This window comes from Anguilla anguilla, chromosome 3 (genome assembly GCF_013347855.1).
Source record: "Anguilla anguilla isolate fAngAng1 chromosome 3, fAngAng1.pri, whole genome shotgun sequence".
In the NCBI taxonomy this organism is placed as follows: Eukaryota; Metazoa; Chordata; class Actinopteri; order Anguilliformes; family Anguillidae; genus Anguilla; species Anguilla anguilla.
This window is the reverse complement of record NC_049203.1, coordinates 3206962-3234908: the sequence shown is the minus strand read 5'-3', so window position 1 is coordinate 3234908 and position 27947 is coordinate 3206962. Positions and strand designations below refer to the sequence as shown.

The 27947-nt window shown below is 46.8% G+C and overlaps 1 protein-coding gene across 4 annotated transcripts; it reads left to right on the top strand.

Moving 5' to 3' along the window:
- On the top strand, positions 1–27052 carry LOC118224174 (regulator of G-protein signaling 14-like). Of its 4 annotated transcripts, none has more exons than XM_035411430.1 (16): positions 1–209; positions 4911–5033; positions 13624–13645; positions 15342–15508; positions 17750–17842; positions 18520–18663; positions 19151–19330; positions 19867–20005; positions 20440–20543; positions 21215–21427; positions 21679–21767; positions 22089–22215; positions 22983–23064; positions 25078–25133; positions 25312–25426; positions 26429–27052. In XM_035411430.1, the coding sequence occupies exons 1-16, from the start codon at positions 105–107 to the stop codon at positions 26776–26778; spliced, it is 2109 nt and encodes a 702-aa protein (XP_035267321.1). In that variant the 5' UTR covers positions 1–104; the 3' UTR covers positions 26779–27052. The 4 variants fall into 4 exon arrangements, with proteins under 4 accessions (XP_035267321.1, XP_035267320.1, XP_035267322.1 ...); XM_035411429.1 differs by having other exon boundaries at positions 2–209; positions 26420–27052; XM_035411431.1 differs by lacking the exon at positions 1–209 and adding an exon at positions 3745–4278 and having other exon boundaries at positions 26420–27052.
- Positions 27053–27947: the final 895 nt, after the last annotated feature.

The window sequence follows — 27947 nt, the reverse complement described above, 5'->3', positions numbered from 1 at the left end:
CACGCCGCGCTACGCTACGCTACGCCACATCTCCGGGCGCTCCTCCGTCGGCGCGGACGCTCCTGACCTGGGGACGGGACCACGGGACGACGGGACGGGACGGGATGACGGGACGCCCGGCCGACGCTCGAAAATCCGCCATGGAGACCGCTCCGCCCCTGCACCATCGGTGGCTGAGCCGAAAACCTGCGGGGGAACCCAGGGAGAAGGTACTCACCCTGCCTCTGGACGGCTGTCCTGTGCCTAAATCTACTGCAGAACATTAAAGAGGGCTATAGTTTTAATCTGTAGACCTCTTTAATGTTCTGCTATGCTGTGATCTGAACTTGTCACTATCAAATTGGATGCATTTCTGCATCGTGTTTTGAGTTTTGGAGGCACAGCAGTGTATAAATGAAAGTATGAGTATTAGCTTTTTATTGTTCTCTGCCATGAGTCATTGGAGGAAACTCATCGCGATCGCTGCAGCAGTCTGTGTTCATAAGCGGAACTACGGAATGGGGAACTAAATTTTGGAAAGGGGGTACAATTTATAAGCCGGATCTTCAGGTCAAATCTGATTGGTTATTGCTCCGCGATGTTGTCCCGCCTCAGGGTTGAAGTTCATCGGGCATCGTCACACCTTGTAATACCTCCGGCCTGCCCCGGGCCACCAGCTATCCCAGCATGCATTGTGGCCATGGCCACGTGCCTCATGTCTGGGGTTAGACTGCATGATACCTATATATCCTGCTCAACCATCATCTTGCATAAAATCCTTTCGGTGTTAACACTCAGGCTGCTGCTGGGGGTCTCACCCCGTTAAGGCACTGATTCAGTACACGGATGGGCCCGCTGGTTTTGGTATCTGATCCGGTCCGTGACAGCGCCATCCGACTCCAGCAGGCTCACTATCATTGCCCAGGGGTGGGACATTTTCCATGACGACAGCAAGGCCATCCTTGCACCAGCGACCCCTGCTGGTTGATTGGGCGTCCAACAGTCGGCATGTCGAGCTGCAGTGAAGCATCTTTCTGACTGTAAGCCTGATGCTGTGCTGTGATGAGAAACAGTCGCTTAACCGCGCATGCTTGCCTGCGGTTTCCTAAATTAGCGGTTCTCACACTCGGTCCTGGGGGACCCCTGTGAACGATGGTTTTCATTCCATCCCCAATCGCAATGCCAGAATTAAAACAAACTGTTCACTTTTTATTAATTACACTCTCCATGTTTTGAGGGATTATTTACTGAGTTTGAGAACCACTGAACTAAACTGATAGTGGATGTTCAGGCAAGGAGCATGGATAAAATACTAATTTCTTTCTCCAGTTTCTCCAGAACTCGGGAGAAAAAGCATTAAAAAAAATAATAAAAGTAATAAAAAGCAGGGCATGCGGAGACAAGCTGTGCCTTTTATAACAATCTGCTAGACCAGGGGTGCACAACAAGGGCCAATCCACTTCAGGATTTTGTGCCAAATTAAATCATTAAATGACTGCGCTCTTAATCATTTAATTAGCTCACAGCTTGATCTGGCATTTTGTATAAGCACCAGCTACAGCTGCAGACTGCAAGTTGTATCCTAAAGACTTTACTGTGCTCCAGTACAGGAGTGACTCGGCATAGTTTATAGAGCTGTCAGAAAACTAAAACAAAGGTAATTAGTTGCAATCGCTGTTCGTCCCAGTGGTTCTCAAACTCAGTCCTTGGGGGCGCCCCTGTGCGCACGCTGGTTTTTGTTGTAACCAAAATCTTAATTAATCAAGGTGGTTGAAGAAATGTGTTTGAATTCTTTCTGAATTTTTCCTCAGTCTTATTAACAGAATGCAGGTTTGGCTTTGTCTTTGGGTTCTTCATTTTCTACAAAATTGTTACCAGGTGTCCGCACTTTCACCAAACAGGAGCCTATTGATTCACCTCAATCTTTAATTTGATCACTTCATTTTAAAACCTCATTTAGTCTAATCATTTGCAGTATAGCACAATAAGCACAATGTGAATATGGGAAGTTTTATTCTTCATGGCATGAATAGCTATTTCTGAAATAATGTGGCTTTAGAGAGGGTAAATAGTCCCCCTAAATAGAGTGTAATTAAGAAAAATGTATTTATAACAGTGTGTGATAATTGCAATTGTGGTTGGAACTGAAACCAGTGCACACAGGGGTCCCCCAGGACCAAGTCTGAGAACCTCTGGTCTATGACATCACAATGCTTGTTCTGTCAAACACTTGTGTTGCATAGCGACAGCAGTTGCTCTGATACCTGCATTCTCTGGTCTCCACAGAGACCAGCCTTTTGGCTTTTTATTTTTTCATTTTTAAACTACAGGTTCAGAGTCATTCAAGCTTAATTTACAGGTGATACATCTTCCCAGGAGGACAGAAGTATTGTTATTAACCAGAGAGAATGAGGAAAAATGTGTAGAGAGTTGTAATTAACCTCCTGGTGCATCCAATCAGATTATTAATTTATAAAGCCACTTTATATGAAAGCGAGATATTTTCTCATCACCGTACAGGTTTAGTGTCTTGCTTAGTAGCACTGCTGTGAGTGGCTTGTCTAATACCTGAGCCTCCAGCCCAGGGGTTAGATGGCCTAGCCACCGTATCACTTGCAGTTGACACCAGACTGTTGTTTTGACATGTCCATCGCATGCCAAGGGAGGTGCTGAACTCATTTCTCCTTACTTAAACAGCTGTCTGGAGTTATTTGGGTTCAGTGCTAACCGTGTGATAACAATCAATAAAGAGGCCATGATTTCAAAAGGACAGTTCCAAAGGACCAAATGCGCAAGGAAATGCTTTACTTCAGCTGTAAACATGTTGGAATCGCGCCCGCTGAAAAGTTGTGCTGAATTATTCCAATGAAATTACCACCTGCCACAGAAATATACTGTGTGTAAAACGCGCCACGCACACAATTAATGGAGACTAATGGAAGTTATGTTATATGGTTGAAAAGGTGGAACATCACTCCCTAACATTCTGTTCCAATTGCCTGGATTTGCAATTAACAATTCAGCCAGGACCTAGAGCTAATTAGTGAAATCAGCTGGCTGAGTTAATGGGTGGAAGAAAGTACATGGCAGGACTTGTACCAGTGGTCTCCAACCCTGGTCCTGGAGAGCTACAGGGTCTGCTGGTTTTCATAGTGACTCTGCACTTCATGAGTCAATTAGAGCAGTTGATTACACAGTTAACTCAACTCACCTGGTGTCTTGGGTCTCAATTGGGTGCTGATTTTAAGGTGAAACAAAAACCAGCAGACCCTGCAGCTCTCCAGGACCAGGGTTGGAGACCACTGCCTTATACTTTTCTGAGCCTTGGACTTCCACCTCTGCTTGAAAACCACATACCTTTAATGCACTTTGCTGTGTTGAAGGAAAACCTTGTAACATACCTATAAACATGTCAATTTGCAGACTGTTCATTCTGAGCAGTTATGCAGAAGCCTTTGTTGCAACAGTTCCCCACCGTTACAATTTATTTCCCCTAAAACGGAATCGGTTTAAGCATACACATTACGTAAATACTAAACCGATATCCAAATATGTTCTACATTTAGCAATACATCGACGTTGTTGTCAAGATGGGCGTCTTCCACTCAGCCTACTCTCCAAAGGATGACAAGAAATCGTGTAGCTTTGCGTTCAACGCGCACACCAGAGCTAAACGGACATACACGCGCACGCGACCTCTACGCCTTGGACATTAGTTGATGATCTGCGCAGTGCGCCGTCGAGTCACTCAGCTCACCGTTTTAGTGCGAGCAGTAGCCGTCCAAACGGGACTTCTCCTTAAACGACGACCTTTCGCTTCCAGAATTTGGTTTCTTACTGCACGGGACACGCAGTCGTTCTGTTGCACATTTTAATCAGACATTTCTCTGCGTCTTGTTGGAACACGCAATTTTTTTATCGACTAATGAAGTTGGCTACATTTAATTAAATGATAGCTTACGCGCAAACCTGGAAATAAGGAAGTTGTTTATTATGCGTTCAAAAATAACGAAAACGGAGGCTTAACTTAGAAACTTAGAATACGGCGATGAATTACCCTCATGAACGACTTTGCCTGCCGTAGATTCGTCATCCTCCATTGTCTTATTACCTCCGATTTTAGGTATCGAAATTATTTCTGATTTCTTTTCTGGGAAAGTGAAAAATGTGTCAATAGTAAAATTTGAAAAGTCCGGCTCCCAAATAGTTTCTGTGTAGTGAAAAGTCCAAATCCGTTCGACCAGCTTAGATTTTCTAAATCTATTTGATGAGATGCAGCTGTTAAAACGGATTATCCAGGTAAGAGTTTCCAAAATAAATACATATAAATGTTAATGCAGTCGGAATTGTCGTTTATAATTACATTTGAATTTTGTCGTGACTAATAGATCATTGAAATGGGACCAATTACAGCGGATGTATGGATGAGTGAGTCATCCTCGCACAATTAGGCCCTATTTCCTCCTTCAGAAAAGAATCCATGAGTATATATATTTTTTTTAAAACTGAGATTGTATACAGGTATTGTTGATATAATTGCCTTTGAATTCCCATTTTCAAAGCCCACATCGCTCCCTTGTAATTGTCGTTGAGGGGGCACTGCAGTAGGGTCTTTGTGGTGATCATCTCATGAGAGCAGGGGTGTCCAGTCTTATCCAGAAAGGGCCGGTGTGGGTGCGTTTGCTTCAGCCCAGCATTATGACACCTGATTCAACTAATTAACTAATCGTAGTCTTCAATCAAGACCTTGATAAGTAGAATCAGGTGTCATAGTGCTCGGCAAGAACGAAAACCTGCACCCACACCCAGCCCTTTTTTTTTTTTCGATAAAAGTGGACACCCCTGCATCGGAGAATCTCTGTCCTTTGAGACCCCTTGACGAGCCATGGCCGCATCGCTAAATTTGGTGAACTTGTCCTGCCGTTCCTCAGAAGGTTGTGACCTTCCAGGAGCTCTCCAAAGGCCTGTCCCACTTCGCCACGCGGGCGTCCCTTCGCCGGAAATTCGGAAAGTGCCGGAGCTTCGTCGTCAGCCAGCCGCTGAGTCGCACCAAGGTGAGTGGCGCTGGCCGAACTCCACCGCCGGAAAACGCCTCTCTCCTCTCCTATTGGGCAGATGCAGTGGATGTCGTGAAATGACCGATGACCTTTGACCCCTTGTTTATCAGTAGTGGCCCGCCTGCTTTGTGTTGATGGAGCAGGGCGTGGGGGCTGAGGTGGGGGTTGGTGTCTGTACCACCGGAAAACGCCTCTCTCCTCTCCTATTGGTCAGATGCAGTGGATGTCATGAAATGATCGATGACCTTTGACCCCTTGTTTATCAGTAGTGGCCCGCCTGCTTTGTGTTGATGGAGCAGGGCGTGGGGGCTGAGGTGGAGGTTGGTGTTTTGAGGGTGGGTTCATTCAACCAGGCCTGAATCACCATCTCCTCAAAATGGGAGATGGGATGATAACCTGAGGGTGTCGAAAGGAGGAAGCTGCAAAACACCGCCCCCACCAAGAGGTGCAAATGACTTCCATGCAAATTATGTGGTGAAGACTAGTCATTATTTAGCCTCTGTTGTTTATTTAGCTTCTTTGGATAGAACATTCATGAAGCAAATTGAACAACAGTCATGTCAATGAGTAAACTACTGCCACCAAAAAAAAAAAAAAAAAAGAAGACAAAGAGGGTTAGCAAATAGTAACCACACTTCCCCTTGGTGGTGTGTTGCTATGGTAAGACTTCCTGTTCTGACAGGAAGTGACAGAGGGTGCAGAATAAGTTTGAGAAAAGCACTGGGCGTAACCTCTTGACGCACACACACACACCTCTCTGTCCTTCTGGGGGTTGTGGGTTTCACGGAGGCTGCGGCCATGTCCAAAAAGATGAAAACCCTTGACGTTCCCGTTTATCCCGTAAGTACAGTTTGGGGACGATGATTGTGTCTTTTTTTGTGTGTCTTTGGGATATTCTGGAGGAAGGGTGGACGTCCGGGGTAAGAAGTTTATGTGCTCCGCACGTTATCGTAACCATGTCAATGATAACATTGCTTGGGGTGGATGTTTGTTCTTTAAAATGTACTTCGATCGAAGATAATTTTGATGTCACCACAAAAACATAATTTGGAGGTAGCTTTTGGATTTGAGGAAGCCTTTCCAAGCTTGTTTAGTTTTTTTTTTTTAAATATATTAACTTATGTTGCATGGAAGAATGCATAATGCCCCTCTCCTCGAATTCCAATAAGTGTTGACTGCATTAGCCTCCTGTTAATGTTGGGAAGAAATCTTGGGAGGAACCCAGCTATAGAGGGGGAGCCCATCCACCTCTGGCTGGCCTGGTGTGAAGCAGCGGTAGAATGGAATGCTGCAGAAGTGCAGTGAGGATGGCTTGAAAGAAAGTGGGAAAATGTAGGCAGCGTTGCTCTGGAGTAAGACTCGTTTAATATCAGTGAAACCTATTGTTGGAAGTCCACTTGTTACTTGGCATCATTTTAATATCAATAATTAATTCCGTTGATTGGTTTTCAGGGATTCTGCTTCTTTTAAATCGACGGATGGAGTTTGTATGCTTTATGTCTGCGAGTGAGCTTTCTTATGTTCAGAGTTTTTCTTGAGATGCTTGGTCTTAAGACTCTTGGTCTTGAGATGCTAGGTCTTAAGACTCTTGGTCTTGAGATGCTTGGTCTTAAGACTCTTGGTCTTGAGATGCTAGGTCTTGAGATGCTAGATTTGAGATGCTTGGTCTTAAGACTCTTGGTCTTGAGATGCTAGGTCTTGAGATGCTTGGTCTTAAGACTCTTGGTCTTGAGATGCTAGGTCTTGAGATGCTTGGTTTTGAGATGCTTGGTCTTAAGACTCTTGGTCTTGAGATGCTAGGTCTTGAGATGCTTGGTTTTGAGATGCTTGGTCTTAAGACTCTTGGTCTTTAGATGCTAGGTCTTGAGATGCTTGGTCTTAAGACTCTTGGTCTTGAGATGCTAGGTCTTGAGATGCTTGGTTTTGAGATGCTTGGTCTTAAGACTCTTGGTCTTGAGATGCTAGGTCTTGAGATGCTTGGTTTTGAGATGCTTGGTCTTAAGACTCTTGGTCTTTAGATGCTAGGTCTTGAGATGCTTGGTCTTAAGACTCTTGGTCTTGAGATGCTAGGTCTTGAGACGCTAGGTCAATGACAGGGGTTGCTCTACTGGTCTTTAACAGTGAAGCCTTGCTTCCAGTGGAGCTGGTCAGGAATTACTCGGTCCTTAAGCAAGCGAGTCAGTTTGTGAGCCAATCGTTCAATCACTGTTGTTACATGTTACTTTTGTCATGGATATCTCCTTCCTGCGGTCACAGCCAAAACGACACCAAAGAAAGGGTCTTTTTTTTAACATCTCCTTTATTTTGGTCTTTGGGAAAAGCCCCTCTGGTTGCGTACGGTTTTTTTTTCCAGACTCACTTGCGTTTATCGCCATGTCCGTCTCTTCAATGTAATTGAATAAACTACAACACTGCTCTTGTGTATTCCTAATGGGAGAAGAAGAATCACGGTGTAGTTTGTGGTCTCTGTCCAAAAGGGTGTTAGCCTGAGCTTAGCACTTGTTAGCACTTAGCACTGTGCCCCCCCACAGTCAGATGCTGTGGTGTTTGTAATGGGGTTTGGACTGATGGACGTAGCCAAAGGGTCATATTTGGATGTGAACTGTTGCTCATATAAATAAATGGTAGCGACAATTAGCAAATCTTCCATTCATTTTGAAGGGCCATGCTATGGATTGTGGGTAATTTTGGTACAAAGGCATGCTCAATCTTTAACCGACCAAAAAAAATAAAATAAAAGTGAATGAAAGTCAATTGAGAACTTCATTAAGGGCGCCAGATAAACCCCGACTCTTTATGCATGAAGAAAACTTGTCTACCTCAATGTGGCGGTGAATCATGAGGTATGCCAACTAATATTCATCCAGCTTCGGTTTTGACGTCATGTTCCTCTTTTGGCACTGAAACGTTTTGACAGCAGAAGGCCACAGCGCATGGCCTCTCATACTAACCGGTTGGGGACCTGAGCCACCAAGTGCGACAGATGTTGTAAAATGCTACGCTAGCGCTCCTGAATTTTGAGCGTGCCGTCGTACGCTGCATCCGCTCCCGTTGACACGTCTCTGCATTGTCGGGGGGTGTGTCCGATGCAGCTCTTTGGGCGTCTCTCGTTGGATGTTGGGGCAGAATTTGGGCCGTCTTCCTTCCTGCCCGATGCAGTGAACTCATTTCCTCTTTCCTTTTTTTTCGGGTGTCCGAGGAGATGACATCTGCGTCCGTGTGGCATCGGCTCATGATGTGGCAGCGTGTGTGACTCACATCGGTGGCGATATCGAGAAAAAAAGCCTTCCTTTTATTTCGCAGAATTTTACGGGGGGTTTTTTTTGGGAGGGGGGGGAGGAGGGTGTGGGGGCGGGCCAGTTGTCCTTATCGATAGTGTTTGTGTCACATCCACCCTAAACTTATTTGAGGAGCTGGTGGTGTTTATTCCGCTCTGTACCTGTCGGTCTTAGAGCTCCGCCCCCATGGAGTGATGTCATAATCACCTGGTCTCTGCAGTACAGTCAGATTATTCAGAGCATAAAGTCCCGTTTGTGTTGATGAGGTAATGATGTCGGGGCAGGACTATAAGCTGTCTTGAGTGGCGTTCAGAACAGCAGAGAATCTGACTACCTTCAAGCGCAGACTAAAGACTCATCTCTTCAGACTGCACCTCTCCCCACCCCTCCATAGCCTCTAGTTTAGCTCAGTGTACCTAGTTAGGCTAATGCGATCACGTTAGTTTTGTATTTGGCAGGATTGTTCTGTCTGATTCTGATTAGGCAAATGTGATTTCAGTGCTAGTTTTGTACTTGGCAGGATTGTTTGTTTGTTTGCTGAACAGGTTACCCTACAGGGTTGGAGTCCTGATCTATGTGGTCACTTCTGGCACTACGATCTTTACTTCACTCTAGTGTGTTTTTCTGCACCGCTGCACCTTGAACTGATGCACTTGTTGTACGTCGCTCTGGATAAGAGCGTCTGCTAAATGCCTGTAATGTAATGTAATGAGTGGAAATTTTGGCTCTGTTCTTTGAGTTAGCCCTGTGTTTCTGCACACACTTGTTGCGAATTTGAATTTGGCCAAATAGAGTGCTACACTGAGGGGGGGGGGGGGGGGGCGGGGCACATCAGTATTGCTTTGTGCAGCCTGTTTGTTTTGAGAAGGTCAAACAGGCCATTTCTTCTTGTGTTGCTCACTGGCATCGTAATTTATGCAATGCATTTTGGTGAGTGCTGAACAAGAAATCTGGAAAACACTTTTGCATTCAGCTGCAAATCCTTTTGAAGGGCAAAAATTTTGATGCAGTCTCCTCCCCCCCCCCAAACACACACACACACACACACACACCTCCTGTAGGAGAAGCATTTTGGGGGTGAGAAGAGTTAACCCTTTAAAGTGTGAGGTCACAAATATGTGATTAGAACATTCTTAACTGAACATTTGAATGCTGATGTACTGTAACAATCACTGCTGGTATTTGAAAGCAATGGAGTTCTAGAATTTAGAAATTTCTTTTTTTTTTTTTTTTTTTTTTTTTACAAAAAGGGAATGTTTTTACCTACTGTTCAAATGTGTAAGGAAACGGAGATTGATGACAGGTTGTGTTGCAATCTGACCTAGCATGAAAGAACCCAGGTGTCTGTCCATCAGGGCATCTGTTTATGACAGCCTGAATTCTATTTCGAGAGCGCCTTGTTCGTCACTGTCAAGACAATGGAGCCCCATTAAAAGAGATAGAAGTGGTCATGTTGTGCTCAGTCTGCGTCTTGTGATACCAGTAATAACCTCCACATCATTGACACATAACCTATATTGTATTTGTTCCTAAGCTTTAATTTGATCAGTGTTTTAGCTCAATGTACCTAGTTAGGCTAATACGATTACGTTAGTTTTTATTTGGCAGGATTGTTTTTGTCTGATTAGGCAAATGTGATTCCAGTGCTAGTTTGTACTTGGTAGGATTGTTGTTTGCTGAACAGGTTACTCTACAGGGTTGGAGTCCTGATCTGTGGTCACTTCTGGCACTACGATCTTTACTTCACTCTAGTGTGTTTCTTTTGCACCTCTGCACCTTGAACTAATGCACTTGTTGTACGTCGCTCTGGATAAGAGCGTCTGCTAAATGCCTGTAATGTAATGTAATGATCATAATGCTCAGTATGTTTTGCCAAAATAATTTTTATAACTGTTTGCATTGCATTTTGACTCAACTAAAGCCAAACTCTGAACATTATTGCATGGGCCTACTGCCTCAAACCGCGTGTCTGCTTACCTGAGCACTTATCACCCACATGCGCTTGCTATGCACCTGCTGCGGTTGTGTTTAGAAATGGCAAAACTACATGAGAAGGTAATTTTTATTATCCTGTTCCTAAATTAATTTCTTTTTTTTAAAAAAAGGTTGCATATGTATTTACATTGTGGCCTAATCAACTGAGCGTGTGTGGGGTGCGTGCATTTCATATCCATAAACTAATTTTGAAAACAATGCTCTGAAATTGTTTACTGCTTCATCGTATAAAGGTTTGAAGCAGAAGTAGGTGGGTTGCTGACACAAGTGAAGAAATCTTGCAGCTGAAGGAGAAGCGCAGAAAGGAGATGTACTGTAAGGGTTTGAATGAGAACAGGAGTGTCAGACCCGCCCACATCCTGTTTGAGAAACGGTCTCCCTTGAGCCTTTTGTTGATGAAGCTTTTTCAGAAAAAAAAAAACTAAAATTGCACAGCTGCTGTTTAGTGTGCTCCTTCTTGCATGTCGGCACACGCTGTAACTCGCTGCTGATAATCAGCGTGCTCTGTGTTCGGCTCGTCGGGGCTGAATAGCTAACGCAAAACGCCGTCTTCGGATGGTAGGCGCGGCGTCTTGCTTCTCTAAGGTTTTTTTTTTTTTGCACAATGACAGATTCCTGCAGAAGGACATGTACAGTTCAGTACATGACCAGTGCAGAGAAGAGAGAAAAATTGAGGTTGACTCTTTTATTTGGGGGACAGTTTTTAAGCAAACTGACTGAACACAGATCACTGCTTATCGCGGCATTACTTGCCTGCATGCTAATGACTGCTACCAGCATCTCATTTCCAACATATTTTGTTGTGAGTGATGCAGTCTGGTTGCAGTTTATGTTTTATGATGGCTGCCCGCTTTTTATGATTGTTTATGATTGATTTCTGCTATTATGGGATGTCTTCTGATGGCTCGTTCCATCCTGCCTGGCACTGCAGTTGAAAACTAGCCAGTTGGCTAATGCTGGCACGCTTAATGTTGATTAATGCGTATTGTCTCTGTAAAAATCCATCCATCCATCATCTACACTCGCTTATTCGTGGTCAGGGTCTTTGGAGCCTATCCCAGCATGCACTGGGCAGGAATACACCCAGGACAGGTGGCCAGTCCATCACGGAGCACACACAACATTCACTCACACACTCATACCTACTGTATGAGGAATTTAGAGTCTCCAGTTCGCCTACCTGCACGTCTTTTCGACTGTGGGAGGAAACCGGAGTACCCAGGAGAAACCCACGTGGTCACGAGGAGCACATGCAGACTCCACACAGAAAGGCCCCGGTCGGGATGTGAACCCAGGACCTTCGTGCTGCGAGGCGACCGTGCTACCCATCGCACCACTGTACCACCCCCTTGTAAAAATGCATTTTTAAAATAAAATGAAGATAAAAAAGATGATGTGGCCATCTTCGGCACCAGTGGGAGGCAGTGCCGTGCGGTATAGTTGCCTGGGAGCTGTGCTTGTGGAGGTTGCAGGTTCGAATCCCAGGTGGCTACCCCTGTTGTACCCTGTTGAACCTGTGAGCCGGGTGCTTAACCTGAACCGTTTCAGTAGATCTGCATCTGTACAAATGGACTGCATGTAAACATGTGTGAGTCACTCTGGGTAAGAATGACTGCTAAATGCCTAGACATGCAAATTATTTGATTAAAACAGAACTAAAGTGTATTGTATAAGCTGTAAGTTGTATATTTTATTGTTTTTTTTGAGGGGACAAGTTGAAAAGCAGACCTATGCCTGTTTAATCCACCCCCACCCCACATCCCTGACTTGTGGTCAATGTGCGGAATAACCCCCATCAGGTTTCCACATAATGGGAAAAATGCCTGAACGTTTATTTATTCATACAGTGATAAATATTAAAATGATTAGCATCAAGCACTCGCCCGCAGCTGTAACCGCATTTTCTGGCGTTGGTGTTTGAGTGCACCATTATGCCTAAGCATACAGACTCCTGCAAGGATAACCTAAGTCACCAAACTGTCTTTGGTTCATTGGCTGAATGGATGCTTTTGTGCTGATCATGTGCATCTGTTATTTAGTTTCAATTTAACGGCTGATTATTTTCGGTCCCGAGTGTTCTATCACTGTTGCAGCTGTTCATTAACTGTTATCTGTTCGAATATCAGAATGTTGTCATTAGTTGAAGTGTACTGTAGGGAAGAGGATCATGGGAATTGTAGTCCAGGCTAGCGTACCTAGATAAGGAAGGTATTCGATCCAGGGTTCCCTCCCCCCCAGTAAAATAGTTTGCAAAGGGGGAAGTGGGTAAGCAGCGGTGGTGTGAAGTGGTGATCTGTGGTGTTTTCACGGTACAGCCCACACCTGACCTGATGAACGCACGACTCCATGATGCCAGTTCTCTTAAACAGCTCCACCATGCCTTTTGGCCGCTTCCATGGAGATCTGCGTCTGAGGTTTTATGGATTTTTTCTCTCATGTTTACAGAGGTGCTGCGTCTCTGTTATTAACGCCTGGGGGGAAGCCCTGTGATCGACTACTTTGGTCTGTTATACAGAGACTGTAATATATTTATGTACTGTATCAAAGTGCTGTAAGTATTCATGAATAATTAATAAATAATGATTAATTTATGATTTAGCATGAATTAGAATCAATAGTAAATGCACGCATCTAATACCTGACAGTGTGAAATATCTGTGTATTTCTTTTCTAATGCTGTTATATCAAATACTTTTTTATAAATGTGCTGTTAAATGACTATGAAATGCTTTTGATATGCATTAAATATTAAGGCTTTCCTTTTATTCATGAATATTTCCATTGTATTCAGATCATGATTTGTCACCCCTCAGTCTAAATGGTGCGAATGCAAATCGGCCCTTCTGAGATGAGATTAAATTCAGAAATGACACGGGTTCTGGGTAAGATGACTAGCTGTGCATTTACCGGAAGGAATCCTGATTAAATTTTTTTCCCCACTTTTTAAACAAAAATGGCAACTTAGATTTAACTTCAAAGTAGCGCTTAGTGCGATCTTATTTAAACATTAATGATTTTTTTTTTTTTTTTTTGTGTGTGTTGGCTTTCCTAACCATGCATCACCATTGCAGTGACTCACGGTCTTTGGTCTTCTTTGCAAACTGTTTTGTTTTGTTATGACCCTAATCAAACACTGTTGACTTTTTGCACTCTCTCGCAAGATGACCCTTTACCAATTTTTTTTTTTCAAAATTTGGGGGTTTTTCCACTGCATTTTGACTTGGAAAATGAACAATTTTTTAAATCTGAGGACAACACGGATGCTAATTAACGCACTTCTCTATGTTTCTACCCCCCCCCCCCCCGCCCTGCAGGTGCTGGCTGCGTCGGACGGAGGTAAGATGGCCGCCGTCGTCTCTCTGCTGGGAGTGGGCGTGGGTTTGAGGGTGTGAACACCCGACTGTTCTGTGTGCAGCATGCTACTGGATGTGCTTTTAAACGCTTTTCCCTCCTTTTTTTTCCCTCATGAATTTGTTATGGAATTCAAACCACATTCACACAATTACATTACAGTTAATTAAAAATGACTCTCTTGAATCAAAGTTGCAGCGTTGACCCATTTTTAGACAAGCCTTTGTTTTAAAGACATAATGGTAATCTTGGATTTATTTTTTTTTTTTCGAGTAGCCAGACAGGGGAGTTCATTGATCACCCGTGCTGCTCAACAGTTGCATGTGCAGGTGCTCGTTTGACCAGTAGAGGTCGCTGTCGTGTGACAAAAATGCTGTCATCCCAGCTAACTGAATTCCTCACCTCATCTGCGGGCCACACCAGCACCAGGTGTGTGTTGGTCAGCAGTGGCACGGTCCAGATTTGGTACCAGGCTGTGCAGCCCATCCATTCGATGGAGTGGCACCTTAACAGAATGAGTCGCCCAGCAGCCAGCTCCATTTCTATAAGGCATCTTAAACTTACGTTCTCGTTCTCTCATTATAACCCTTTCACCCATAACCGCACTTGCATACAGGCATGTAGACAAAATTCTCAACAAAAAAAAAAGATTACAAAAAGCCAAAGCCAACAGGGCAGATAAATTCTGTGCAAGATGTTATCTTCAGGGGAAATGATGCCTGATCAGTTTGGGGCATCTTGAGTTCTGCTAGCGTTAGTGTACGCAAGTGTGGCCACAGCTGCTCTCCCGCTGCCCTAATCTGATTCGCTGTGGCTCAACTTCCTCAGCTTCCTCAACTTTTGCTTACTCTGCTCTTCTCTTACGTTGCATGCAGTGTGCAGGACTGAAGATGAGCATCGTTCTGTTATGTGTTGGTTTTTAAGGCCCGTTTTTTTTATTGTCCTCACTGTCTCTCTTTGTGCAGCTCATTGAAACAGCCACCTCTAGCGAACCGTAGACACAGTGAAAATGTATTTCCCAGCTTCGCTGCAGTGAAGTACAGTGCTCCTCCTGTTTACGTTCATATTGCACTTAGATATATTAAAAACATGCACATACAGTATATGCGCTGTAGGGTGTGGACACAAGCATGCACTGTGAGATGTGCTCATGTATGATCAGCTGTAAGGAGTGCACATCAGCCTGGTGAGCAGTGACACTGCTGTAGTTTGCCCTCTGGCTGTGATGTGGTCAGTAGCCTGGGAGGCTGTGATGTGGTCACTAGCCTGGGGGGCTGTGATGTGGTCAGTAGCCTGTGCGTCGCTAATGTGAGGTTTGTTAAAGGCTACAGTTGAAAGTGTGTGTGTGTGTGTGTGTGTGTCTCACCTGGTGTGTATTCTCAGTCGGTGTGTAATCTGTCGGTGTGTAATCTCGGTCGGTGTGTAATCTCGGTCGGTGTGTAATCTCGGTCGGTGTGTATTCTCGGTCGGTGTGTATTCTCGGTCGGTGTGTATTCTCGGTCGGTGTGTAATCTCAGTCGGTGTGTAATCTCAGTCGGTGTGTAATCTCAGTCGGTGTGTAATCTCGGTCGGTGTGTATTCTCAGTCGGTGTGTAATCTCGGTCGGTGTGTAATCTCACTGGTGTGTAATCTCAGTCAGTGTGTAATCTCAGTCGGTGTGTATTCTCTCTCTGTACATTAGAGCTGAATGTAGCGGAGGCTGAGCACCGTGGCAGCAGCCACAGCCTCAACAGCAACTCCAGCCTTCCCAGCATGCAGTGCGGCCACAGCCCCGTGGGCACGGTGGCCAGCTGGGCCGTCAGCTTCGAGAGGCTCCTGGAGGACCCCACCGGTGTGCTCTACTTCACGGTGAGCTGACCCCTGACCCCTGACCCTTCACACCAGTACAGGGATAAACCCACAGGCTGTGTACCAGTGTCTCTGCTTTACTCTGATCTACTCTACTCAACTGTACTTTACTCTCATCTACTCTACTTTTACACTACTCTACTATCCTCTCTACCCTATTATACTATACTCTAAGTTACTAACAGAACTTCCCAAATGAGCGTTGCCGTGTTCTAGGTTACAGGGTAATTTTTTCTGTGCTATAACTCAAAAGGTTGTGGGTTTGAATCCCAGGTGGGGGTTTTTCCAACTGCGCCTTTGAGATATTGAACCGGAATCGCTTCAGTGGAATATCCAGCTGTTTGAATGGATTGCCCTGGATAAGACACCGTGTGAAATGCTAGAATGTGAATGTGAGACGAATTGTGTGCACAAAGGGGCATCGTCCAGCCCACTGGGAGACGGATCGATTGTGAAAATCAATCACAAGCCATTTGTTTGGGCTTTGCACTGTTACGCTGCCCGCAACACACGTCAGCCAAAAAAAGTAAATAAATAAATAGGAAAAACAAAAGAATTATTTGGCGTGTGAGTCTTGTACGACAGACTAATGAATAAAGGGGACATGCTGCCCGTTTTGGTTTCCTGGAACGGCGAAAGGAAAATAAACAAAGCTCGATAGAGAGCTTTGGCATTTCTTTCAGCTCGAAACCAATCCTCAGCTGGCCTGCGCCGTGTGGATTCTGCTCATGATCATTTTTTGTGTATATCAGCTTATAAATGAAGGGGCTGCTTCCCCTCCCCCCCACACACACCCCCCCCCCCCCTTCCTAAACTCATTGTCGAGTCGACTCCCTCAAGATGAGGGGCAGGGCCACAGAGAGGTTGCCAGTGTGAATCATGCGCTGCTGTGGCACTGTGTGTGGGCGGCTGTAATTTGTCTGCATTTGTTGGCCGAGGGGTTTGCGGGGTGGGAGGGGGGGGGGGGGGGGGGGGGCGGGGGCGGGGGGCGGGGGGGGGGGGGGGGGGGGGGGAGGAGGAGATGAGATTTGCGTGTCTTGATTAGGCGGCGCCATGGCGACGGAAACCTGGTTTCCGTACGAGCACGAACTCTGAATTCATTAGTGCCCTGTCATGACTCAACACTTCGATCCGTTTCATTTTACCGTGATGTAAAAAAAAAACATTTAAATACGGCAACTGTTATTAATTCCCTTCAAGTGCAAATGAGCATCAAATATTTAAAGAAACTGTCCCCAGTAAAGCTCACCAATTCAGGCATTTTATTTTTTAAATTATTATTATCATTTGGTTATTTATCATTATTATTATCAGTGGGGGAATGTTAAATTTGTTCATCTGAGTTCCGGAGGGTCAAAAACAATGGTTCTAACACTTAGGCGTCCGTTTATGGGTGCGAGAGAGGTCGTCGGCCGGCCTTGTGTGATTTCCTCTTCGGCGCTGTTCAGCGAGACGGCATGCAGCAAAACTGTTGCGTGGCTGCTCTGACGCACCATGCAAATGCACCATGCAAATGCACCATGCAAAGGCGGGTGGTTTGCGTGGGGCCGGTCGGTTTATCCTTGTCGTAGTTCAGCCACGCTTTGTTACAGATGCAAAAACCGCCCGCTGGAGAAAGATTAGTTTGGACCTGCGGAAAGCCGACATTGGCCGCCGACTGATTTGCGACTGCCGTGGCATTACTGGACAACCTTTGGCTGCCGATAGATTGGCGGTTATTTATGTTGGCTCGTATAACAGAAAACAACGTGCTAAAATTACCCTCCGGTTGCTTTGCCACCCTTCATGTCCAAAACCGCACCTACCAGCTCACGATAGCTGGCTGGCTTTACATTCTATGCAACAATTTATTTAATCATTTTATTAAATTAGCAGACTCTTGTCCGGAGCAACTCACACGGCATACATTGTTTACATGAAATCCATTTGTGCAGCTGAATGTTTTGCTGAAGCAATTCAGGTTAAGTACCTTCGCTCAAGGGGTACAGCAGCAGTGCCCCACATGGGAATCAAACCTGCAACCGCTGAGTTGTCAAGCCTAGTTTTCTTATTGTTATGCTACACTGCCACCCCCTGCTCTTATCTGGGAACTTTTGGAAATTGAGTCAGGGTGCTTTACGTGTGAGGGGACTGAGTCGATGAGACTTGGCATTCTGGGTGCGCGTGAGCGCGACTCGTCTGGCCGTTTTGGATCGGCTATCGACTGATCGGGTCTGTCCTGCTTGGTCTGCCGTCCTGCAGGCTTTCCTGAAGTCGGAGGTCAGCGCAGAGAACATCCTGTTCTGGCAGGCCTGCGAGAAGTTCCGGCAGATTCCGGCCAATCAGAAAGAGGAGGTATGACGATGCTATCGATGACGCTATCACAGAATTCCAAGAAATTTAAACGGGGTGACCGACATGTAAAGATCTGTGCCTTAAATAGATCTTACTTTGTATAAGATCTGAATTAGATGCTGATAATATTGTACACACGCATCAGCAGATGTATAATTAACCGTACACTTCCCTGAGCTTATGCACTGCTTTTTTATTATACAGATATTTTAAAATCAGAAGGGTTGATAGTTCATGACGTTATCTATGAATGCTTTAAAAAATAAAAAAAATTCTAACTTGCGTATCTGGTAATTGATCATTTCCTCTTTGTGACACATAATTCAACAAATTGCCCATTACCCAAATTACCATGACAATAATAGGCTAATAATAAGACGCGAATGGTAATTCTGTTGTTGACAACAACTGGAGTGCTGTCGCTCTGGTTGAATGAATCCGATAGGTCTCTCCGAAACTGACATTTCATAATGAACGTATAATTAGCCTAAAATACACATTAAAATGTGTGAGCAAGCGATCTAATTTGTAACTAGCTAAGTGAAACTTGAAGCTGAGAAATAAATTAAACTCCTGTCTCTAAAAGTGGCTTGAGCAGTCATGCATGAGCAGAGTTCATGAAAATAACCTCTTTTTTGGTTACTTCCTGGTGGACTTGAACACTTCCTTCCTGTCAGCTGATGCGGGAAGCTCGCTCCATCTACAGTACCTACCTCTCCAGCAGTGCCTCCAGCGCCATCAACATCGATGACACGGCACGGACCGAGGAGGGGGCCCTGGAGGACCCCAAACCCGAAATGTTCAACAAGGCCCAGCAGCAGGTGCTCCCATGGACTGACAGACAGACGGACGGACAGACAGACAAATGGACGGACGGCCAGATGGACGAACGGACGGACGGACGGATGGCATTATATGACAGGAAGTGCTAAGAGAGATGGTCTGACAGACAAGTGGACATGTTTTGCTTAGAAATGCGACAGACGGGACTGAGGCAGACAAACAGATGTACTCGTTACGCAAGTCCTGACAGCTGGTAATAAAACTGAGAAGTTGGCTTCAAATCCTTTCTATTTTTTTTTCAATTCAAGAAATTCTCCATAGTTCTCCCTGGGCATTTTTTCAGTTAATTAATTTAATGTCAGTTAGTTAATTTCCTGAATTGCTGAGGTGCTGCAGCAAAGAAGCAGGAAGACTGAAAGGGCAGAGTTGGATTGTGGCTTGTTTCTCTTTGAATGAAAAAAAAAAAATGCGGGAATTCCCCAGTCCTGAGACGCTCTTGTTCTGTGGTTTTTTTCCGATGCGCAGATCTTCAAACTGATGAAGTTCGACAGCTACACCCGGTTCGTCCGGTCACAGCTCTACCAGAACTGCATGCTGGCCGACGTGGAGGGCAAGCTGCTGCCGGACCTCGGCGCCGGGTTCAAGAGCTCGGCGTACAGGAAGAGCGGCCTGATGGACAGCCCCTCCCCCGGAGACGCCAAGAAGGTAAAGCGGAAGGTTGCCACGGCAACTGGCCGCTGCAGAAATAATTACCCACTGAGGACATCTGCAGTTTACTGGCTTAAAAAAAAAAACAGGCAACTACCGTTAAGTACCATAGATGCTCTTATCCTAAGGAACTTGCACATTTTATATTTTCTTACATACGGTACACTTACAGACTCAGCTGTTTAGTTTACTGAAGGCAGCTCCTTCGCTGGGATTCAAACTTGCAACTGCTAGGTCACACGTCACAGCAGCTAGAGATCTTTCTCAGCTGCTAACTAGTAGATTTGGGCGTGCCAAATTAGGGTTGGAGTGAAAACCTAGAATACTGGTTAATAATGGACCGTCCCTGCCCATCTCTGCCTGTCCCTGCCCGTCCCTGCCTGTCCCTGCCCGTCCCTGCCCGTCTGTCCCCGTCTGTCCCCGTCCCTGCCCGTCCGTGCCTGTCCCTGCCCGTCTGTCCCCGTCCCTGCCCGTCTGTGCCCCTCTATGCCTGTCCCTGCCCGTCCCTGCCCGTCTGTGCCCATCCCTGCCAGTTTTCCCAGCAGAAGAAGAAGGCCAGAGCGGGCAAGTCTCTGCCATACAATGTCGAACCCGGGTCTGACCGCAGGAGGGGTACCCCCGAGGGCAAGGCCACCCATGACAAGCAGCGCGAGAAGAGAGGATCGTGGGGAGGTATGACATCATAGAGGACGTGGCTAAATAATGTTCTAACCAATAATGCTAAATCATGGCACTAAATGGGGCTTATGGGGGGGGGGGAGCACTGGCTGAGCTGAAATCACACTGACCTGAGCCCTGAAATCACACAGATCTCAGCCCTGAAATCACACAGATCACATCCCTGAAATCTCACTGATCTGACTCCTGAAATCACAATAACTCAGCCCTGAAATCATGCTGATCTCAGCCCTGAAATCTCACCGATCTGACTCTTGAAATCACAGTGATTTGAGGCCTGAAATTACACACATCTGAGCCCTGAAATCACCCGGATCCAAGTCCTGAAATCACAATTGTCTGAACCCTGAAATCAAACCGTGTCACCCTTGCTGTGATTAGCCTTTGGCGGTGAGTCTGTTTACTCAGAGCTGTTCTCTGACCCCCAGCGGAGCTGCACGACCAGCATGTGACCGTCTCCCGGAGAGAGTCCCAGTGCTCCGTCAAATCAACCAGCAGTGTGGAGCTGGGCTACCTCAGCGTGAGAGGGGAGGTGAGGGTCTGAGCGCCTGACTCAGGGTGGGGTGTGTGTGTGTGTGTGTGAGAGAGAGAGAGTGTGTGTGTGTGTGTGTGTGTGTGAGAGAGAGAGAGAGAGTGTGTGTGTGGGTGTGGGTGTGTGACAGTGTGTGTGAGTAAGTGTGTGCGTCTTTGAGTGAGTAAGAGTGTACCTGAGTCTGTACATGGGTGTGTGTGTGTGTGTGTGATTCAGTAGATGATGTGTTTGTCCAGGTTCTTGTAATATTGTTGTCCTTGTTGAAAAGAGCGAGAGTAAGAAACAGAGCAGGAGAAGTGGCAGTGCTCCAAAACCAATTTAGCTCATTTAGCTCCCATTTTCAAGAGCCATTCTTATCATCCTCAAAATATAATAAAATGTCATTTTTGCTGAGCAACCAGAACAAACAACCATCTCTCTCAGCCTCACTCCCTCTCCTTTTCCCCTCTCCCCTCCATTCTATTTCTCTCTCTCCCCCTTCTCTCTCTCTCTCTCCCTCCCCCCTCTCTCTCTCTCTCTCTCTCCCCCCCTTCTCTCTCTCTCTCTCTCTCTCACCTCTCCCTCTGTATCTCTCTCTCCCTCCCCCCTCGCTCTCTCTCTTTCTCCCTCTCCCTCTCCCTCTGTATCTCTTTCTCCCCCTCTTCCTGACTCTTCCCCCCCCCCCCCCTCAGAATGGGCGTTCCAGCCCCCGTCCCCTGGAGCAGGAGCGCGCGGGCGGGGCGGGGCGGGCGGAGAAGTACTGCTGCGTGTTCCTCCCGGACGGGACGGCCTCCCTCACCCCCGCCCGGTCCGGCCTCTCCGTGCGGGACATGCTGGTGGGGTTGTGCGAAAAGAGGGGCTTCCCCCTCAGTGATGTCATCATCTACCTGCAGACCAAGGACAAGGTGAGGATCGGCTGCCACACACACACAAACACACACATATCCCTGTAATCTCCTGCTCACACACACACACACACACACTTATAGGGACCCTATTCTCTTATAAACAGTCTTATAGGGACCCTATTCTCACGTGAACACCCTTATAGGGCCCCTATTCTTCCGTGAACACTCTTATAGGGACCCTATTCTCCTGTGAACCTTCTCATAGGGCCCATATTCTCCTGTGTAGACTCTCCTCTCTCTCTCTCCAGGTCTCTCCCCAGCAGCCCCTCTCTCTGGACCAGGACAGCGCGGTGCTGAGAGACCAGCAGGTGACCCTGGAGCTGCGGGTGACCTTTACGTGAGTCCGCTGGCCAAACCTAGGCCCCTGTTAACGTCTTTATAACGCCTTCATTTCTCTTCTTTCCTCCTCCTCCGTCCTCTCTGTTTCTCTGCTCGCTCTCCCCGGAGGCTGTGTGGGGGCCAGGCTGGGTTTGAGGCTCTGCCCCGTTTAAATGTCTGATGCTAATCTGAGAGCGGCTTCTCACTGCCACTGTGTTTAGCTCCTCCCACTCGCGGAGGTCACGGAAGGTCAAAGGTTTGATGCTGTCCCGTCAAACGCGTTTGGGGAAAATATGTAAAAACTAAAAAAAAACGGTGGCGGTCCTGTGCCCCCCTGCAGGCTGGAGGTGGCCTTCACGGGGAAGGCGATGGGCATCATGGCGAAGTCCAGCAAGACGCTGGCGCACACGCTCGCCTCGGTGCTGCAGAAACACCAGCTCCGGTCGCAGGACGCCGTCGTTACCATGGTGAGACGGGAAGTGGGCGGGGATTGGGGGGGGGGGGGGGGCCGGGGGGGGGGGGGCGGGGGGGTGAAACTCTTAATTCGCTGTAATTCGCTGTTTTCAATTCACTGTATTTCTACAGCTCTCTTTTTACAGAGACGCTGTCACAAAAAGGCTTTACGGTGGAAATACGAAAAGAAAATTGGTGGGGGGGGGGGGAAAAAAAGAAAAAATTGAGGGCAAAAAAACAGCCTTTTTGACAAGCCTTTATTTCAGCATGAGCGAGCGCAGAATTCCCGAGATGAGACTGTCCCCCTTCATGCTCTATAAGCAGAAATAATGGTAAAAGGATACTCGCTTTGGAACGCAGATGGTTAGACACCTCTGTTGTATTAGTTTTTTTTTACATTTGCGACTTGGTCTTTAAGACCCACATGGGAGGTTTGTCTGTTTTGTACTTTTTCAGCGATGTTCCCTTTTTTTTAAATACTTACGTCATGCCTGCCGATCGTTAGAACCTATTCCGTTCTGCCTTTCATTCCGATCGCCCCTTCTGGCTTTATCTCTTAACCACACCAAACAATTTTCAGCCTTTTTGATGTTTCAGAACGACTGAAAATATTGGTCGGTCTGGGTTCGGGAAAGGGCAGCGGAGTTGAAAGGAAAATGAGATGGAATAAGCTGCAGAGTGACAATGCCGTTTTCACAGACGACCTTTTTTTTGCTGGCGCGCGGGTTCCCTGTGTTTCGGCAGCGCCTAACCTTGCTCTCCGTCTGGCCTTTCACTCCAGAGCGGGAGCAAGGAGCCCCTGAACCTGAGCATGTCCGTGTTCCCTCTGGCCAATAAGAGGCTGCTCCTGGACCGCGCCAAAGGTGAGCCCGCAGCGCCGCGTCTTCAATTATTCACGCTGTTTACCTGCGTGCAGCTGGCAGCGGGTCGAACCCGAGCCGCGGTCGACCGACGCGCGAAATTAACCTCGTCGATTTTCTTTTCCTCCTCCAGAAGTCGGCTAACCTCGCTCCCGCCAATAGCAGGGCAGTGAATTGGTGCACTGTGTTGCGCTGTGTTACTCTGTGTTACTCTGTGTTACTCTGTGTGCGCGGTGGACGCCGGCAAAGTCTGGTGCTCAGGGCATAGGCAGCTAGGGCGGTCGAAGTAAAAATAAATAAATAAATATAAATAAAAATGTTGTGTCCATGATGGCTGGCGAAATAGGGTCCCTATAAGAGTGTTCACTGGAGAATAGGGTCCCTATAAGAGTGTTCACTGGAGAATAGGGTCCCTATGAGAAGGTTCACAGGAGAATAGGGTCCCTATAAGGGTGTTCACAGGAGAATAGGGTCCCTATAAGGGTGTTCACAGGATTATAGGGTCCCTATAAGGGTGTTCACAGGAGAATAGGGTCCCTATAAGGGTGTTCACAGGAGAATATGGTCCCTATAAGGGTGTTCACAGGAGAATAGGGTCCCTATAAGGGTGTTCACAGGAGAATAGGGTCCCTATAAGAGTGTTCACTGGAGAATAGGGTCCCTATAAGAGTGTTCACTGGAGAATAGGGTCCCTATAAGAGTGTTCACATGAGAATAGGGTCCCTATAAGGGTGTTCACAGGAGAATAGGGTCCCTATAAGAGTGTTCACAGGAGAATAGGATCCCTATAAGAGTGTTCACTGGAGAATAGGGTCCCTATAAGGGTGTTCACAGGAGAATAGGGTCCCTATAAGGGTGTTCACAGGAGAATAGGGTCCCTATAAGGGTGTTCACAGGAGAATAGGGTCCCTATAAGGGTGTTCACAGGAGAATAGGGTCCCTATAAGGGTGTTCACAGGAGAATAGGGTCCCTATAAGGGTGTTCACAGGAGAATAGGGTCCCTATAAGGGTGTTCACAGGAGTGCATTCAATTTTTAAATTGTGACTTCAGTATAGTCACACTGGGCTTGCACAGTCCAGAGTTGTCAGATTGGGAGTTTGGGATCGATGCCAGCAGACCACTACGACACACAGACAATGCCGTCACCGTCTGCCTCCCCCTGTAGCCTCTGTTGGAATGCTAATGAGAACGGTGACATCAGGTGAACATGAATGCAGAGTGCAGTGTAATTTAAATTTGAACTTTTGAAATGATGCGCAGGGGGAATGAATTTATTTCTGATGCAGCCGTGTTGTTCTTGCTCTGTTGCAATGATCGAAAAGCTGGCTCTGTTCACTTGGCGGTTGATGCGCGTTGAAGTGCCGAGGATGGCGATGCTGAGAGTGAGCTGTTCTTGTCGCGGGTGACCTAATGATTGTAGGAACACTACCCTGTCATCATCATTTGACACATTCTCACTGAGAATAGATTTTACCACAGAAACAAAAAAGGGAAACGATCTCATTTGCAACAGGTAGAGTCCCCAGTCTCTGTTAAATTCTGGTCCTGGGTTTTAAACAGGGGTGCTGTGGTGGACCTCTGAAGGTTATTGAAAGTTCTCTAGGGGGTCCTTGGCCAGACTTGATATGCAATGGCTATATATATATATATATATATATATATATATATATATATATATAGGTTTGGGAATATATTTCAAAATATAATAACATTTTTATACTTTGCAAAAAATCCCCAAACCTATGAAATAAAAAACAAAATAAGTAAACCTTTTAACTTATGGTGGGGGTCCCCTGGATTCCTTTGAGTCTGAGTAGAGGTCCCTGGATTGGGAAAGTTTGAAATCTTTTGTGTTTGATTGTCCTCAGGGTATTGAAGGGGTTCATTCCTTCCATTGATAATGCAAGAAGTTACAGTAACAACTGGATTAGGCTGAGTCATCTCAATAATTTCCTATTAGCTGTGGGTGAGTTCTGATTGACTAATTAAGAGATGTTCTGATTTACATTTACAGCTAAAGAGCAGGCCAGTTCCCCAAAGCTCACCTCCCAGGCTCTTCCAGCATCTCAGGTGAGTTTGGGGTCACAGCAAGAGGTGGAAACAAAAAGATAAATATATATATATATATATAAATAATAAAACATTTAAAGAAATTTAAAAAAACAACAGTCCCCGAGGCTCAGGCCAGGCCAGTCGGCTCTCCCCGTCCGTCTCCATGGTGACGGTGTTTATTTTTAACCCCGCCCAGGAGGGACCGGCGGGTCCAGATGGGGCCGAGAAGCCCCTCCCGTCGGCGGCGGTCAGGAACCGAACCGCATCCAAGTCCAAAAACGCCGCGGTCCGGAGGGCGTGCGACATCGACGGTAGGTTTGGTGACGCGGGACGTCCGGGTTCGCAGGCCCGCGGGTCCGCGGCTGGCGTTGAGATCGGCCCCCACACGCGCTCAGTCAGGTTTTATTGCGTTACATAAACGAGCAGCATTTTTTAAACAATCTCCTCTAATTCCCAGCCCCCCCCTCGTCCCCCGCCCCCCCGTCCCCCGCCCCCCAGTGTCTTGCTCTCCAAAGCAGGAGTAAATGTAGTCGACGATAAAAGATTTGTCTTCCTCTTAAGAGCCCCTGCGTAATTGTGGCTTAACCTTTTGATCCTCCTTCTAAATTCGGTTTGATGCGACGCCTCGGGGAGGACTGAGTGTCCAGCAGTGCATTGTGGGATTGAGAATCCCACAGCGATGGCTGTCGCTCCAGATGGGAGTCCATAAACCAGCGAGATGGAGGATAGAGAAAGCCAGGCCTTCTAATAAAATACAGTTTATCAGGGCTTCATTTTATGGATAATCATGTTGGTCTTTTTTTGTGGAGAGGGGTAAACTGAGTATTGATCACTCTCTCTCAGTTACTTTTACAATTTTGCACCACAAAAATAACAATCTTCGGTTTATTTGGTAGGACAGTGTGTGCTCATGAACCCCATAATGGTTGTAGCTCCAGTTAATTTCTCATCACTGACTTGCTTGGGCCAATCAAAAACAGCTTTCCCTGTTCCCAGTGAATAACGCTGATTGGTTGATACGATAGCTCCTCCCATTTAGGAGTGCGCTTTTTAAAAAAAAATCTTTTTGTAATAGGAAGTCACAAGACAATAGCTTCTCTCATTTTTATTATATTTTATAATATTTAATTAGTGTTTTGTGTGCTTTTATTTCCTCGGGGTTAGATAGTTTTGCCCAGGATTATGTTGAGAGGTTTCTCAAAATGAGATGTGAAATCTCTGCCATAAGTGAGAGTCTCCTGAGAAGGGGGAGGAGATAAGACTGTGGTCTGAAGGCTACCTCTCTCCTCTGCCCCCCCGGTAAGGGCTGATAGATCTCATCTCCAAGACGCAGTGCTTCCGCGTGGAAGACCAGCGGGGTTTGCTCCGGAAGGAGGACCTGGTGATCCCGCCCTTCCTGATGCAGGCCCGGGACCAGGGCGGGGAGGGGCGGACGGAAAAAAGCCGGGGGGAGACTCCGCCCCCGCAGCCCGCCGAGGCTCCGCCCCCAGCCTGCGCAGACTCCGCCCCCGCCCCCGCGACAGCCGCTACCTCCGAGGATCGGTCAGAGCTGGGGAAGCCGGCGGACGGGGCGGAGAAGACGGTACCGGAGCCGGGAACGACGTCGACGGGTCCGGTTCAACGGACCGGCCCGCCCGTCTGCTCCCGGGAGACGACGGTGTGAGCGCGCCTCACCCGGAACGTTTAAATTCTTCTCCCTGTTTCATCAGCACATCCTGGAGGGGGGGGGGGGGGGCGGGCTGGGCTCTCAGGCCTATCTGGAGTTAGGCCTCAGGTGACCGCCTTCCACACACCCCTCCCCTCGATGGACACCTTTGATCACAGACTATGGTCTCCCACCTCCGCTTTTCATTTCTTCTTTTCTTGAAGAGAAGAAGAAAACTACATTTTGGGCAAAAATGCTAAGTTTACGGAGGACATTGGGTGAGGGGTGGGGGGTGGGGGGTGGGGGGGGCAGAAAATCTATTTTATAAAGGTATAATTTATTAATCAACTGGTTCAGAGGTCAAAATGTGGTTGTGAATTACAGCCCCATGTCACTATTTATTTGGATCAAAGCTGGTGGTAGGTGCTTGCAGTCCTTCTCCTTTTGCGCGCGTCTGATATCCTGCAGACGTTCGTTCATTTCCTCACTTCCGTACCGGTAAAGCTATTCAGGCTAAACGTGGCGAGATATCCGCTGTTGACTTGATGTTTGTATCCTATTGCGTATGTAAGGGAATGTGCTGTCTATGCGACAAAGCACCCAGAGGAGATTCTTATGTACAGCGCAAGACCCTGTAGCAAACAATCATTTTGAAAAACACTTGGCTCTCCATTTTTGTTCTATTTTGACAGGACCTACCTGAGAGAGAGGGACAGACCTTGCGAAGATGACTCAGTTTTGATCAGAATTTTTAGTCACTGTGTTTGCTGTTTGGAGTGCATTGCTGTTGCATTTTGTTTTTTTTGGGCTGTGTAAATTATCGCACTGTTTGTTAACACTCACGTGGTTGCTGTGATCGAGTGCAGTGGGGTGTCCCTCTCTCCGTGTCAGTCTGCTGTCCTAGTTCGACGGGGGCCTCGATGAATTTCATTTCTTCTCTGGCGCTGGACCCAATAAACGGACGCAAAACCTGGAAAAATAAAAAACTTGTGTACTCTCTGGGGGTGAGGCTGAAGGCCTGCGTAAGATGGCCGCCGCCCTCCGTTGTCCCGCAGCGTTTGAAGTTCGGCTACGCCTAATTAACCTGGCCGGCCTCTCTGTAGCGGGACGGGGAGGGGGGGGGGCAGCCGGGGATGGGCTTGTGATGTCATCAAAGCGAGACGTTCCTCACTGTGTGTGTGTGTGTG